The sequence below is a fragment of the Dysidea avara genome, chromosome 1, assembly GCF_963678975.1.
Source record: "Dysidea avara chromosome 1, odDysAvar1.4, whole genome shotgun sequence".
Taxonomy (NCBI): Eukaryota; Metazoa; Porifera; class Demospongiae; order Dictyoceratida; family Dysideidae; genus Dysidea; species Dysidea avara.
Window position 1 is genome coordinate 45,482,172 of NC_089272.1, and position 16,370 is coordinate 45,498,541.

The 16,370-nt window shown below is 38.4% G+C and overlaps 2 protein-coding genes across 2 annotated transcripts in view; both read right to left on the reverse strand.

Annotated features, from left to right (window-relative positions):
* LOC136247055 (uncharacterized) overlaps window positions 1–3,841 on the reverse strand; it is an 87,278-nt gene extending 83,437 nt beyond the window's left edge. The window contains exon 1 of the mRNA XM_066038653.1: window positions 3,586–3,841. Coding sequence (XP_065894725.1) covers window positions 3,586–3,744 — 159 coding nt within the window. The 5' untranslated portion in view covers window positions 3,745–3,841. The remainder of the gene's footprint in view (window positions 1–3,585) is intronic.
* A 1,545-nt stretch (window positions 3,842–5,386) lies between these two features.
* LOC136247058 (uncharacterized) lies at window positions 5,387–7,910 on the reverse strand. The gene is made up of 4 exons (XM_066038666.1): window positions 7,731–7,910; window positions 6,491–6,667; window positions 5,510–5,786; window positions 5,387–5,451 (listed from the first exon to the last, which is right to left on the reverse strand). The coding sequence occupies exons 1-4, from the start codon at window positions 7,908–7,910 to the stop codon at window positions 5,387–5,389; spliced, it is 699 nt and encodes a 232-aa protein (XP_065894738.1).
* Between the last annotated feature and the right edge of the window lie 8,460 nt (window positions 7,911–16,370).

The window sequence follows — 16,370 nt, forward strand, 5'->3', positions numbered from 1 at the left end:
TACAATTAACCTACCATCACAGCCATTTCTTGGCCGCTACCTTGGATTTCACATCTTTTTTCACCATAGCCTTTTTGAGGGGCGCACACTTTTTTACAGTTTGACTGTTTTGGATTAGATTTCACTTCTTTTTGTATTTGTATACCCCAATAGGCCGGCTTTGGGACTTTTTTAACCTAGCTTTTTTTTCTTTACCACAGGAAAAAGAAAAGATGAAGCAGATGCACTTTAAATATTTCTGATTTTATCAGTAAATGTACAAATTATATATACAATACATATATTTATTACAGAACTCTACATGGTGGTTTCTTTGTAACTGAACACTCTACAAGGTAACTTCTTCTAGTTGAACTCTCTACATGGTGGTTTCTTTGTAGCTAAACTCTCTACAAGGTGACTTCTTCTAGCTGATCTCTCTACAGGGTGATTTGTTTGTAGCTGAATTCTGTATAGGTGATTTGTTTGCAGCTGAGCTCTTTATAGAATGGTTTCTTTGTAGCTGAACTATCTACAAGGTAACTTCTACTAACTGATCTCTCTACAGGGAGATTTGTTTGCAGCTGAACTCTCTACATGATGGTTTCTTTGTAGCTGAACTCTCTACAAGGTAACTTCTTCTAGCTGAACTCTCTACATGGTGGTTTCTTTGTAGCTGAACTCTCTACAAGGTGACTTCTTCTAGCTGATCTCTCTACAGGGTGATTTGTTTGTAGCTGAATACTCTAAAAGGGAACTTCTTCTAGCTGAACTCTCTACACAATGGTTTCTTTGTAGCTGAACTCTCTACACAATGGTTTCTTTGTAGCTGAACTCTCTACAAGGTAATTTCTTCTAGCTGATCTTTCTACAGGGTGATTTGTTTGTAGCTGAATTCTGTACAGGTGATTTGTTTGCAGCTGAGCTCTTTACAGAATGGTTTCTTTGTAGCTGAGCTCTCTACAAGGTAACTTCTTCTAGCTGATGTCTCTACAAGGTCACTAGGTTGTAGCTGAACTCTAGTTTCTTTGTAGCTGAACTCTCTGCAAGGTAACTTCTTTTATTGATCTCTCTACAGGGCGATTTGTTTGTAGCTGAACTCTCTACATCGTGGTTTCTTTGTAGCTGAACTCTACAAGGTGATTTCTTCTAGCTGAACTATCTCTTTCCATAGTTGCATGACCTCCCTACAAGGTAACTTCTAGCTGATCTCTCTACAGGGTGAATTGTTTGTGGCTGATCTCTCTACAGGGTGACTGGTCTATTAGGATGACTGCTCTATTAGAGTATCTCGATCTCGCACTTTCTACACCAAGCTGGATTTCGTGTTATAACTCCGTGGTTTTAAGTCTGATTCTTCTACACCATTGAAGAGCCTTTCTAAGATGATTACTCCATCTGTACAACGATTCTCAAAGCATTACCCTAAGCGGTTTATCTGGTAGGCGTGGCAAGCAGTCGTTTTTTATTAGCTAATCTAGATTGCGTTTTTGTTACACACTGTTGATTGTTTCGTTGTATCTTCCTGGTTTTTAGCTCGATTTCTTTAAAACCACAAAAGGTTTGAGGTTCAATAGTTAACCTATCCACCCACCGATGTTCAGCTTCTTCCCATACGCGGTTTACCCTGTAGGAGTGACAACATATTGGTGTTATTTTTCGTGAATAATCGCTCATAACTCTTTTTTTTTTGAAGATATAAAGAAAATAAGATTAGAACATACAAATAACAGTTAAACAATTAAATCAAAAATTGAGTCTCTGATTGCACCAAGGCCACAGGAGCACTTTTGATGTAACGACCTTGTGAAGATCGTGCTCCTCTAATGCACTGGATTGCTGAACGCAGTAAACAAAATGACAATCTACATCTAATCCATCCTAGTACTGTGGCATAAGGGTCATTCCATTTGTCAGACAATAAACTCGCCAATCGCTTGTAAAAAACACTGGCTTCATGGCCCATTCCCCCGGAAGCAGAGAACACTAGAGGGGTAAAAGAACTGTGTTCTTTGCCTGTTCATCGTCTTCCAGCCAAAGTTGGTACCGAGATGGGCCTTTATACCCCCCCCCTTCCGTGTGCTAAATTTCAAGGCAATCGAATATACAGTTCGCGTTTAATAGCAGTTTTTGTAAGTGTGCGAAGAGGAAGAAAAAATCCGAAGAAACTAAGCCACTTTTTGAAGTCGCATATCTCGGAAACGCTTGAAGCGATTCCGCTTAAATTTGGAATGTGGAGTGCTGAAGTTGGAGGGCGCGTCCACAGCAAAACTCGTCTTGTTTCATCAAGGCAGCACAGAGCTACGGAGGTGCGAAAATTGCGTTTTCTTTCTTCCTGTCAATATACTCACGGGTGTTGCGCGCAGGGGCGTAGCTAGCCAGACGGTGGTGGGGGGAGCAGGCATCCCCAACAAAACACTCGACATTGTTCATAATTGCACAAAAGGCTAATGACCCAATGATGGGCTAGCCAATATACGGTGTTGTATTATTACAACTTACGTAACTAGCTACATAACTACTTGATTACTGATTGCTCCAGTTATCACTTATCAATGGAAATATTTTCGCCGAGCCTCATCGCACGTGCCACAACTGTACTCTAACAAATTCGTCCACAATCCAGTAGAACTATATTGTGAATATTTTAGTACAAATACAATGTGTCACAGTTACTTACGTCAGCCACAGTCTGTGTTGCAGTCCTAGCACACTGGCATAGTATGACGAGCTCACTCACTTCAGTCGGCGAAATTCAAATGCCATGTATTGGCACGAAATCCCAACTCTATAACTTTCCTGTTAGCAGTATTTGTAAGCTTGTGACGGATCATCTGACTGACTGACAAAGTGAAAAAAAATTTTACTGGCATGCCACTACACTGTACGAAGATCCAGTGAGATGAACTCGGGAAAATAAAGTTGATCCATTTAACACTTTATCACCTCGTAGGTTTGTAGCATCATTGCATATCACTTGTCACTTCTGAGTTGCGACTCTTGCGAAGTCACTTTGAGCGGGTTATCTGTCTAGATTCTAAAAATGCACTATCACGTGAGTAGTTTAGGGTAAATATAGAATTGTGTCTAATATTTTCGTTCGGTGAAGGCATATAGTGCCTACACGGGGGAACCCCTGGGGATTCGGGGCGCATCGTTTTATTAATTGCTTGTAACGCGCAAGAAATCATCGTATTAATATCATCATTCACAAACGAGTTGAATGTTGTGTGCACTCGCGTAGTAGCGCACAAACAGTAATTTGGGATGCGTGTCAGTTACTGGAAAGCTTGTGACGGAAGTTTTAAAAAACATCACTTAGTGACGGGGGGCAAATGCCTTCCCTTGCCCCCCTTGGCTACGCTACTGGTTGCGCGCCGGCTTCTTGGGCCGCACGACACACTACCGTGTGTCTTGATTATTCTTTCAAAATTTTATTTTTACATTGGCTCAACTTCGATAGCGTTACAGCACTACCGCAAGTTCCTCTGGGGGAAGAGGGTCGGGCGATTATAATCTCGGGATAATTAATAACCCTCAATAGGATCTATGTACAGAATGTACAACGCTAACTAAAACATTAATATTGTACGCAACACACAATACCTCATCGTGTATACAGGGTGGCATCTTGTCAAATTTTCGCTCTTTAGGTTCAGCGTTCCCCTCAGAGTGTTTGAGACGAAATTGTTGACGCTCCCCGCTCACCCACTCACAAGTTAAAACCAGGGAAAACAAGCAAAAGGCCGAGAGAGTACGCCACATTGCCAACTTCTAACTAACGCTAGCAGCTGAGCAGATCAGCGTGGTAGATTCCACGATCCAACTGCTGGAAAGGGTTATGAACAGCACCAACAGAAGCCCAGCAACATACCTAATAGAAGCCATCTAGCATTTTATTACAGTATTTTATTACTGTTTAGATTAGATTATCAATTTTGTTAAAAGACGTGCATGGGCACACTGAAGGCTTTAGCTATAGCCTGTAAATGTACCAGTACACACACACACACACACACACACACACACACACACACACACACACACACACACACACACACACACACACACACACACACACACACACACACACACACACACACACACACACACACACACACACACACACACAAATAAAGACAGAACATATACACAGCACACAAGTAACAGTTGTAGCTAAAGCACAATGCAGAACAGTGATCAAACTACAGTAAAGGAAAGCGACAAAGAGCAGTCCAAAATGCAACTGGATTTGACAGCTCTAAAACGTGAATGGGAATAGTGTTCCAGAGAAAGGGAGTGTTAACAAAGAAAGAATATCGTCATTCGATAAAGATTAATAGCTAGTTGAAGATGGAATTGATAGGGTCAATGGATGTGATCTGGTGACAGCAAAAGAGAATTAAAAATGCTGATCTTGAAAATGGAATAGAAACTCTGTTGTGCAAAATAGCTGTCATGAGTTAGACAAAAATGATTTCCTAGTATGGAGTGGAGACCATGTAAGTTCAGGAATACATGAGTCTGATTACATTATGACTCCACAGACCCATCATGCTGAAGCCATTACTAAATTAAATTCATGCACACACTAACCTAACTTATATTGCTTACAGTATAGCAACCGTTTATATACTATCAACATATAAGCAGGTGCTTCTTTATGTTACTGGAGATTTTCACACAAACTGAACTTTAAGCAACATGTGTATTGTTGGCTTGTTTGTAGCATTCAATATTAGCACAACATGTGTAAATATCCAAGAAGCGGTCATGTGAACAAAAAAGTCATGGGTTTACACTTCAAGTTATTCTTTGTTTATTTCTTTCATTGTTTCTGGTGGTTTTCATAGACCAATCTTTCTTTACGAATAAAAAGGAAACCCTAAATTATAATTAAACTGTTTATTATTTTTATCAGTATGCAAAAAGTGGTCACATGACCAGTACCAAAAATCCTACAATAGCTATAATGTGGATGCACTCGCGTATGCTATACCTGTGTAGCACTACAAGATAATAGAGATTTTCATTGCGTGATATACGAATACAATAACTGTGTCTTAGATCACCCTAAAATGCAGCAATTTTTGAATAGGCTGCCCAATGTAGCTATTATAATTATTATGGGATATTTGGTCACGTGACAACTTTTTGGATACTTATGATATGTGTGTTAAAATTATACTCATATTGAATGCCACAAACAATCCAATAATGAAACATTAGCACTTGCTTACTTTATCTTAAAGGATAGTCTTTGTGAATATATCCCCATATTTTGTGAATATCATACGGTATGTTGTACTATTATCAGTTGGGCTCAACTAGTGGTTGTCCAAACATGCTCCTTCAACAATGAGCAACCGCCTACCAAGCAACTATATACTTGTCCATGTGACCTTTGTCATATTTTGGATGGTTCTATGTGCATCTTATCCTTGCAATATATCATCATTACATCATGTTGTTCTACAGTTATAACAGTGTGTGCATGTGTATTTGGTATCATGAGTATCACAGATATCACTGGTATCATGAGTATCACTGGTAGCATTGGTATCACAGGTATCACTGGTAGCACAGGTATCACCAGTAGCACCGGTTGTACCGGTATCACTGGTATCATCGGTAGCACAGGCATCACTGGTAGCACTGGTATCATCGGTAGCACAGGTATCACTGGTAGGACTGGTATCACTGGTAACACTGGTAGCAGAGGTATCATCGGTAGCACTGGTATCACTGGCATCACAGATATCACTGGTAGCACTGGTATCATCGGTAGCACAGGTATCACTGGTAGCCTACCAGTGATACCAGTGCTACCAGTGATATCTGTGATGCCAGTGATACCAGTGCTCACTGTAGGCACCCGCCGATTATGCTCATTATTTTACCTATTATGCTATGCTGCACTGCTCAAAATTTTGCCTATTATGTTCATGACAAATTAATGCTCAATATTTACCTATTATGCTCAAATTGTGCTAAATATTTATAACTCAGTTCCCATGTTTTTCTAGTAAATTTGCACTTTAAGGGAAAACAGTAAGTTGCTGAAGCACAGACTCTAAATCCTTGCTTGTCAAAATGCATGTCACAGAAAAGATCGATATATTCTAATAGAACAGTCAGCTGTCTGATTGTTTTCTGACTGTTCTATTAGAGTATATCAATCTTTTTCTGTGATATGTATTTTGATAAGCAAGAATTTATGGTAATGCACAAGTGTTGTGCCTATTATGCTAGCATTATGCTCAATGCTTTCAGGCACCTATTATGCTCATTATTATGCCAGCATAATCGGCGGGTCCCTCACAGTAAAAAAATAAGTAGTCAATACTGTGGCAAATAGTGAATGTCACTGGCCATTTTAATGACCGTCACTAAGAATTTCCAGTGACGTTCACCATTTGCCACAGTAGCTATTCACTATTTATTTTTTACTGTGCTGAGTGGTATCACTGGTAGCACTGGTATCAGTATTACCTGTGATACCTGTGCTAACGGTGATACCAGTGCTACCAGTGATATCAGTGCTACCAATGTTACCAGTGATACCAGCCTGAGTGCTACTAGTTATACCAGTGCTACCCGTGATACCAATGCCAGGGGCGGATCTAGGATATTCAGAAAAGGGTTTCCAGTGGTAGTAAGACTCATCACAGGGGTCAGCCCCCAGACGCTGACAAGGTTTTAATAATTACAATGTTTAATATTTAATGTGTTATAGCTATACTACACAACAGTTATTGCTCACTATCATCCATGAAAATAGCTCAGTGGCTATTCTGCATCCACAGAATAATTACAAGATGGTTTTATGGGTATGCATAAATTTTATTCAGTTTGAACTTACTTGCATAGCAAATGTCAAGTTTTTAAAGTTGTTTATCAGCACCCTGCTGCTATGATATCATTATTTTTATGAAATTGTCAGACAAATTAGCTACACATTTAAGGAGCCATGTTGATCTCTTTCTGAGTAGCTAGCTAATTGAAGTACCATCAGAGTCACCTTCTCAGTTCTGTTTGTTCTGGAAGGTTTACTACAAACAACAAGAAACTTCCTTAAAAATCAGTTGTTGGCCATCTGCAAAATATAATAATTAAGTGATGGATATTAATTAGAAATAGCATTTTTCACTTGGATATGATTCTTAAGTTTTGCTGCAAGAACAGTGATAGCATCAGTTAGCAGATGGATATTGGTGAGTATAATCAGGGGCAGTAGAGCAAGCCAAAAGGTGGGGGTCAACTTTGGCAATGAAGTTGAAACAGCAGAGATTTAAGCATATAGCTAGCAGATTCGAATGGCATTCATTGGGGTCTGGAGACTTACTCTGATAGGGTATTTTACTATGTTTCTACTTAGAGCCTTCAAAAGACATTATACAGGTGACTGTTCTATTAGAGTGATTGACTGTTCTATTAGAATTTCTGACTGCTCTATTAGAGTATCTCGATCTTATCTTGCAAGCATTGTCCTGTAAAAGTGGGGGCCATGGCTCTCCCTATCCTCCCCCTGTTTCCACCTCCTATGATAATTTATGTGTTATATTCTACGGGGTGCTACAGTAAAGAATCAGTATAATATTAGCTATTAGATAGCTGCCAAATGGCTGGACAGCAGTTCTGAAGTCAGTCTAACACCAAAGGGGTTTCCGGGAGCCCCCTAAAACCGCCCCTGAATGCTACCAGTGATACCTGTGGTACCAGTGACACCTGGCCTGTACTACCAGTGATACCAGTGCTACCAGTGATACCTGTGCTACTGATGATACCAGTGATACTATACATGTGATACCAGTAATACCAGTGATACCAGTTATACTGGTGCAACCGGTGATATCAGTGCTACCAATGATACCAGTGCTACCAATGATACCAGTGCTACCAATGATACCAGTGTTACCACTGATACTCATGATACCAGAGACACATACACACACTGTTATAACTGTAGAACATGATGTAATGATGATGCATTGTAAGGACAAGATATACATAGAACCACCCCATATTTTCCACACAAACAGTTATAATAGACGAAATTATCTGTCAATATCCATTGTTGTCACCCTATATAGTAGGGTAGAATTTTACCTGAAATACTGATCATCAATCAACATGAGCATTGTGCTGCGACGAACTAAATGCATTGCATAGCAGGTGATATAATTTTGTGACTGAAATACTGTAGCATTTGAGCTACAGCACCTCATATTTATGCAGTTGCATAGTACCTAAACATTATAATAGTTATTGACATGATGGTAATTGTTTGTTAATCATGCATGAATGCAAGTAAATAGTGTTACAATTCGACTTCTTAAAAGACAGTGGTCCATTCATTATCCAGTCTTCTATTGTCCAAACAGTAAAGGTAATAGTTTAAGAACATTAATTTGTACATAAGTAATTATATGTGCACTGTTATGTTTGCTGTAAAGGGTGCAGCTAAGGAACAGATTTGCCTCACTCTTTAAAAGAATGTTTTATCAGAGTATTTTGTCTAACGGTGTGTGTTCTATTAGAGTAATTGAACAGAGCTCTGTACAATGTAAATGAATGGACTTCGTTTATCTGAACTTTTGATTACTTGAACACACTCAGGTCCCAATGAATTTGGATAATACAGAGAACACAGCAGCTAGAACTTTATTGCTACTATTTTGAGTATATAGCTAGCTATGTATATAGTGTATGAAAACTCTACACTAAACTATTTATGTAGTATGTATACATACCTCCTGTTAGTGTCACTGAAAACATGTCATTGAGCTATTTGGTGGTCACGACTATATACTAACTAGCTAGCAGGTGGTTTCTCAACTGGAAATAATATTGTTTTTAGAAACCTGAACATAAAATCATAAGGAAGACACAGGATACTTACATGTAAGATGCCATAATGATAAGACTATTAAACTGCACATTACCACACCATTAACATATATATAATATTATGACAAAGCTACTTACTAGAGGATATAAACACAGAAAAAGAGTGAGTGCATTAATCACACAGTATTTACTGTAATCTTCTTTATTTCTACTTGATATTAGCCGATAGGCCAAGAAGCAATTTTGGCAGTACATATTCACATCGGTAGTACACTGTTAAAAATAAAGAGTAACCACCACTCTGAAGAGTTCCCAGTGTAGGGAGGATTTAACACCCCATGGAGAGTAACCAACACTCTGAAGAGAATAATCATTACTCTGAAGAGTAAGTGACACCACCTTCAGAGCATGTGTTACTCCCCAGTTACTCCTTTAGAGTAATGGTTACTCTCCAGGGGTGTTAAATCCTCCCTACACTGGGAACTCCTTGAGATTTGTGGTTACTCTTCATTTTAACAGTGTATTATAGTACCCAGTTGTGCAAATATAGCATGGCATTTAGGTGCTGTGCAGCTACATGAACATGATCATGAGGTGTTGTAGCTCAACTGCTCAACTCACAAAATTATATCACCTGCTATGCAATACATGCAGTTCATCACAGCACATTCATTGTTCAGAGCAATTCTACATGCTTGTGTTGTTTGATAATCAGTATTATTTTCAAGTGACATGGTCAACAATGTTTCTTCTGATCAAGACACACCATAGTGTGTCGTTCGGCCCAAGAAGCCGGCCGTGAGCATATTAACAGGAAGAAAGAAAATGCACTTTTCACACCTTTGTAGCTCCGTGATCCCTTATCCAATTAAAACCAAATTTGCTACAGAATTGCCGGATAGGTAGGGGAGTCTACATTCCAAATGTGAAGGAAATCGCTCCAACCATTTCCGAGATACGAGCGGCCAAAGTAAGGTTTTTTTTTCTTCGTTATTAGGCATTCCAGACTGATCTTAAAATTTTGGAAAAATGGGCTTTTTATATGCTCAATAGATAGAATATTGATTGCTGATCTCAGAAATATATAGTTTGTCGGGTTGGAATTAGCTACTTTGGCATGCACAGTGCTTAAAAACTGAAAAAGGGTACATTTTTTTTCTCCAGGGCTCCCCATACATTTTACAGGGGAAAATGGCACAATTGAATCAGGAAGCCATCTAACAATCTGGACTATCTTGAAACTGCAGTTGCTTCTAGCTGCAAGTTTGTACATGTAATGAGAGTAACTTCAGGTCTTATCGGATCTCAGCGATCTTTGTATGCTTTGTGGTGAACAAATATGTTTCACCTACTGCACACTTCTCAATACAGTGGTGTATGCCCATGGGCAAGTGGCTATCTCAAGTTGGTAAAAACATCAAGTTAACAACTTATAAAGGTAAACAACTAAAGTGGAGGTGCCACAATGATGCAACAATACCTAAGGTGGAGTTGTGGTTTCAATTATGGCATTGTAGTGCCGACTTTGAAGTGGTTTATACTTTTGAGCTGATGACACAACCATCAGAAAATTGCTCTGGAGCTGAAAATCGCTAACCCGAGCGAAGTAACTACGCACTTTAAAGTAAGCACCAGTGACTACCTTCCACCCGACCGTACGTTTTTTAAAGTTTTAAAGTATTCTACATACATTACAAGGCTTGAAAAGATTACAAAACAACACAAAACTTACTTATATGTAACGCGCACGATAAAACTAAGATTTTCATGATGATCAGCGTGTGGACAAACCCCACAGCGATTTTCAACCTCATTGGAGCTCGGACGACGGAGCAATCCCAAGTTAAACACGAGTTGTCATTTTGTGCCAGGGTTCTATTGGGGAATAGTCTATATGGAGAATTTTTTATTAAAAAATCTCGGATACTGGAATGCCTATCGTTATTTCTTCTTTTCGAACACTTTGCAAAATCTGCCATAAACACGAATGCGTGCTCTAATCGGGCTGAAATTTGGCACACTTAGAGAGTTCATTATAGCGGATCTCAGTACCAAGTTTGGTAGGAATCCGATGGACATTCACGGAGTTATGACCGATTATTCGCGTAAAATAAGGTCGAAGGTCTGTCACGCCCACAGGGTAAACCCCTTGAAGGAATGAGCTGAAAATTGCTATGTAGATGGAGTAACTATCGTAGGAGTACCTTTTTGTGGTTTGAAAGGAATCCAGATAAAGGCCATCGAGATATGACACAAAACCCAACCTGTGTAACAATTACGCGATCGATTTTTATGAATTAAAATCTATTACTGAGTTTTCACGCCTACCAGGCAAACCGCTTAGAGCAATGAGCTGAAAATCGGTGTGTAGCTGGAATAATTATCATATAAAATCCTTGCACTAGTACAGAAGAATCGGATTACAAACCACTGAGTTATAAAAATAATAAATAAATCATGTAAAAAATAAATAATAATTTTAAAAAAAGCCAGCTACGTGTAGCAAATGCGAGATAGAGATACTCTAATAGAACAGTAGGGTTGGCAATGAAAAAATCAACCTCTGTAGTTTTTGGGTGATCAATCGTACCCAAGCCTCCATCAAAACCGTAGGGTAATAATACGGTGATTCCCCTTACTGTGTCTGTAGCGAACATTTTAAGTTTTCGCGATTTTTCAGGTTTTTAAATAAAAATGGGCAGCATCATCATCGATGCTGTTTAGAACACTTCAATGTTTCCATGAATGGTACATTACATGGTGGTCACTATACTGTCGAAAACAGATGCGTGTTCTTCGTGAAACAGATGCTGTAAGTTTCTAAATCATAGCGTGAGCCTCGGCGTGAGCGAGGGCATCAGTTTGCGTTGGCACTTAAACACTGTAAATCTCTACTTAATAAGGTCCAAAAAGGTGCCTGGGAGTTAGTAAACTAACCTTGGGCTTCGTTAAGTGAGTGTTGATTTTTCATTGCATAACCGTCAAGCGCCGTTTTAGCGAAAATTGAAGTGCAGCGAATCACCTTTTTAAGCAAGTGTATTTTGTAGCGTACCTCATCCAATAACGCAAAACACCAATGGACAACATTCTAGATGTTCGATTCCTGCCCATTTTTATGAAAATGAGCCGAAATCCGTCAACTTGAAATTTACGACACGGCTATATATCCCAAATGGAATGTATAGACAGGTTGCCTATTTAGGGCGTGTCCCTTGTGTAACGCGAGAAAACGCGACTTTCCGTTTTACGCATGATTACAATGTTGGTCAAGAAGTCAACAAAAAAACCATTTTTAAAAATAGTTTAACAAACGTTTTTGGTTCTTCAAAGGTACAAGATGAGTTAAAATCATCCATTCTATGATTCTAAGTAGTAGCAAAGTCTTACAAAGAATGTTTTCAGCGAGTTTTATCGCTTTCCAAAAACCCAAGATTGAGAGAAAATCATCTTCTCGTTCAGCCTTCACCTTACACGTTGGATATGTTATAGCTCGAACCTTTCTCTATAACATACTTTCTGTTCTGAAGGCTGGCTAACTCTTGCTTGCTAAAGTTAACCGAAACGTTCATTTTCTCCAATAGCCGTAATACATTTTTGACTTAGCGAACTGGGAAAGTATGTGGAAAATTTACGGTAAAACGACCACGCCTTAAAAAGGCAACCCGTCTATTTGGTCGCTACCGAACCCACCATTTAAAACTAGAACATTGGTAGGCTCCATCCCCTGAGTTACAAGTTAATCCAAAGAGGGTCGATTTTTTCATTGCCAACCCTAAGAACAGTCACTCTAATAGGGCATTCAGCTACGTTTATAGCTTACTCCGTAATAGAATTATATTACATTGCAAGTTATTTTATAGGGAGTTCAGCTACAACCAGTTAATCTTATAGACAATTCAGCTACAAACAAGTCACCCTGTAGAGAGCTCAGCTACAAATATATCGCTGTAGAGATTCAGAACATTACAAGTCCAGGGGCGTACGCAGGGATTTTGAAAAGGGGTTTCCACTACAGCTAAGTGACTGTTGTATTAGAGTAGTTTATATTGTCTGACTGCTTTAAGAGTATCTCGATCTTTTTACCAAAATCAAAATTCACAATAATGCTATAAGTGTTGCTATCATGTGAGGTAAAACTATTATTTAACTTAGATAAATTTAAAATGTGACTGTCCTGTTCCACGTTAGATTCCAGATTCTGGAAACCTGAAGTTTAATGTTTCAAGTAGTGTGTTAAAATCCAAAGGGGTTTCCTGAAACCCCTGGAAACCCCCCTGGGTACGCCCCTGAAGTCACACTGAAGAGGGTTAAACTATAAACAAACAAATCACGCTGTAGAAAGATCAGCTAGAAGAAATCACCTTGTAGAGAGTTCAGCTAAAAAGACACCATGCACTATGTAGAGAGTTCAGCTGCAAACAAATCACCCTGCAGAGAGTTCAATTACAAAAAAATAACCCTATATAGAGTTCAGCTAGAAACAAGTCAGCCTTTAGAGAGATCAGCTAGAAACAAATCATCCAGAGATCAATCAGGTCAGCTAGAAGAAGTTACCTTGTAGAGAGTTCAGCTACAAAGAAACCATCATGTAGAGAGTTCAGTTGCAAACAAATCATCCTGTAGAGGGTTCAGCTACAGACAGATCACCCTGTAGAGAGTTCAGCTACAAACAATTCACCCTGTAACGATATTTGCTAGGAAAAGTTACCTTATGGAGATTTCAGCCAGAAAGAAACCATCATGTAGAGAGTTCAGCTGCAAACATATCACCCAGTAGAGTGTTCAGCTAGAAACAAATCATCCTGGTTAGAGTTCAGCTAGAAACAAATCACCCTGTTAGCTAGGAGAAGTTACCTTATGGAGAGTTCAGCTACAAAGAAATCATCATGTAGAGAGTTCAGCTGCAAACAAATCACCCAGTAGAGTGTTCAGCGAGAAGAAGTCACCTTATGGAGAGTTCAACTACAAAGAAACCACCATGTAAAGAGTTCAGCTGCAAACAATTCACCCTGAAGAGTTCAGCTACAAACAATGAGAGTTTCAGTTACAGTTCAGTTATGTAAGAAGTCACCTTGTTAACTACAGTATGTGATAATCATTCAGTGTTAAATATACAAAATTTAATCAGACAAAAGCTATACACACAATTACTTCCCTTTGTTCCATAATTCCTGCAGTAAAGAAAATAAACAAGTTAAAAAGAAGCACCAAAGCCAGTTTACGGCTGGCTATGTGGCTTGCAATACAAAAAGAAGTGATATCTAAACCAAAGTAGCCAAACTATAGAAAAAGAGTGCGACCCCCAAAAAGGCCAGGGTGAAAAAAGATGTGAAATCCAAGGTGGCGGCCAAGAAATGGTTGTGATGGTAGGTTAATGGCAAAAATTTTAATTATGACAATTCAGGTGAATTTGGTGCTGAATCCTAGTGGAAGAGGTAATGCAAATTCATCTGAATTGTTGCAATTAAAATTTTTGCCATTAACCTACCATAACAGACATTTCTTGGCTACCACCTTGGATTTCATATCTTTTTTCACCCTGGCCTTTTTGGGGTTGCATTCTTTTTCTACAGCTTGGCTGCTTTGGTTTAGATAATAATGTGGTGTATTGTTTATGTAATGATTTACATTGTACAATACTTCTACCTCTGCAGACCTAGGAAATTACCAAGTCACAGACTCAGTTATATTCATGTACAGTAGGAATACAGCATAATGCAGTGTACCTGTACTTCTGTGTTGTTGTTAATTGCTACATACTTACATACACTGTTAGTAGCTACAGCAGCATATTTATCCACTGTATTAGACACTATACATGCACATGGAGCTTTGCATACAACATACATTAGAGTACCCTACAACAGGAAATTATGTCAAGAGAAAAGGTTGACAAATTTGACGAATCAGTTGAATTCATCAACTATTAATTCGTCAAACATATATAAGTGCCTTTAAAATTTTATATCTATGATTCCTTGATTTTCCTGGATTTTCCTCAACATTTATGTAACTTGTCAAAGCTGATGAATTGTGGATCATCATTCTGTCAAAGTCTCCTGTTGTAATGGTGCATAAACACAGTGAGTGAATGCACACACATACCTTTTGCATAAATGAAAATATCTACCATTTTGTATATCTCACTAATGTCAATTTCAACAATGGAGGGGTCAGTGGAAAAGGGGGACAAGTGCCATTTTAGAATTTTCTTTTTAACCAATGGAATGGCTTGTGTTAGACTTGTAAATAATGTTGTCACTAAGAATACAACAGAATTTAGAAGCTCAAGGCATTCTCAAACTTTTTTGTGCAGTAATTATTAGAAGTCTAAGTCTAATATCAGAAATCTATATGCAGTATTAGAGGACATAGAGGTGTATGATTATCTAGATATATCTGATTATCAAGATGTCATAACACTTATCGAGATAAAGATGTTAGGTTTATTTATCTACTGCAGATAATAGTAAACTTCTGTAAATAATTTGTGTACCAAAGAATAATTAATAAAGTAGCCCCACTACTTCGGCACAGTGTTGAAACTAATATTTTTGCTTTGTATACTCTTCAAATTGTAATGTGAATTGGTCACTTTACTGGTTATATATTATTGGCAGAATAAATATTTGTTACAAATATAAATATAACTTCGAGATAAGCTCAAAAGGAAACTTCAAGATATGTCATCACACACCTCTACACTGTACGATGTATCACTAAAAACATATAGTCTTACAGTCTTATATTTGTCATCAGCTCAAACACAAATTATTATACCCAAAAAATTTAAACATACAAGACAATATTTAATGTGTTTCCCTACTAATAGAGTTTTACATTCTATTGATTGCAGACACTAATGTAGCAGAGTTTACTGACAAAAATATTATGCAATAATTACTAGTGTACAGCAGTGCAATAAAGTATTAATTTGAAATGAAGTAGGTTCCAATGATAAAAAGTAGTGAAACAAGAGATGACAGCAGCTACGAGAAAAAATCCTTTATTACTTGGCCTTGTAGCAATGTGGGAAAAAATCCCTAAATTGGCATGTTTTCACCAATGTTTCAATTGAAAAGTAGGGACTCCCTCACAATGCTACAATGCCAAGTACAATGTCAGCATTTGTACTTCCTGACTGCTGCATTAGGAATAAATGACTGCTCTATTAGAATATGTCATTTTAGTATTAATGTAAACAAAAGTATATTATATAGCTGATTTGATGTCCAGTTATACCCAGTTGCTGTCAGTTGTAGTTTTTACACTTGTGTGCTACTCATGCAGATACTAAGAATCAGTGCAGGCATAATCCTCCAGGGGAGAACTATAGTATCCCACAAAAGGATGCATGTACCATGTGAATGTGTGGACAGCCCAAGCCTTATCTATACCTTTACCCAGCAGTGGTGTAGGCCAAGTGGAGCATTTGCTCTCCCATCAGACCCTCCCCAACTTCATTGCCTACTATGTATTGTCTAGCCTGGTACTTGTTACACATTTCTTAACATGTAATGTATGCATGTTAGCAATGTCTA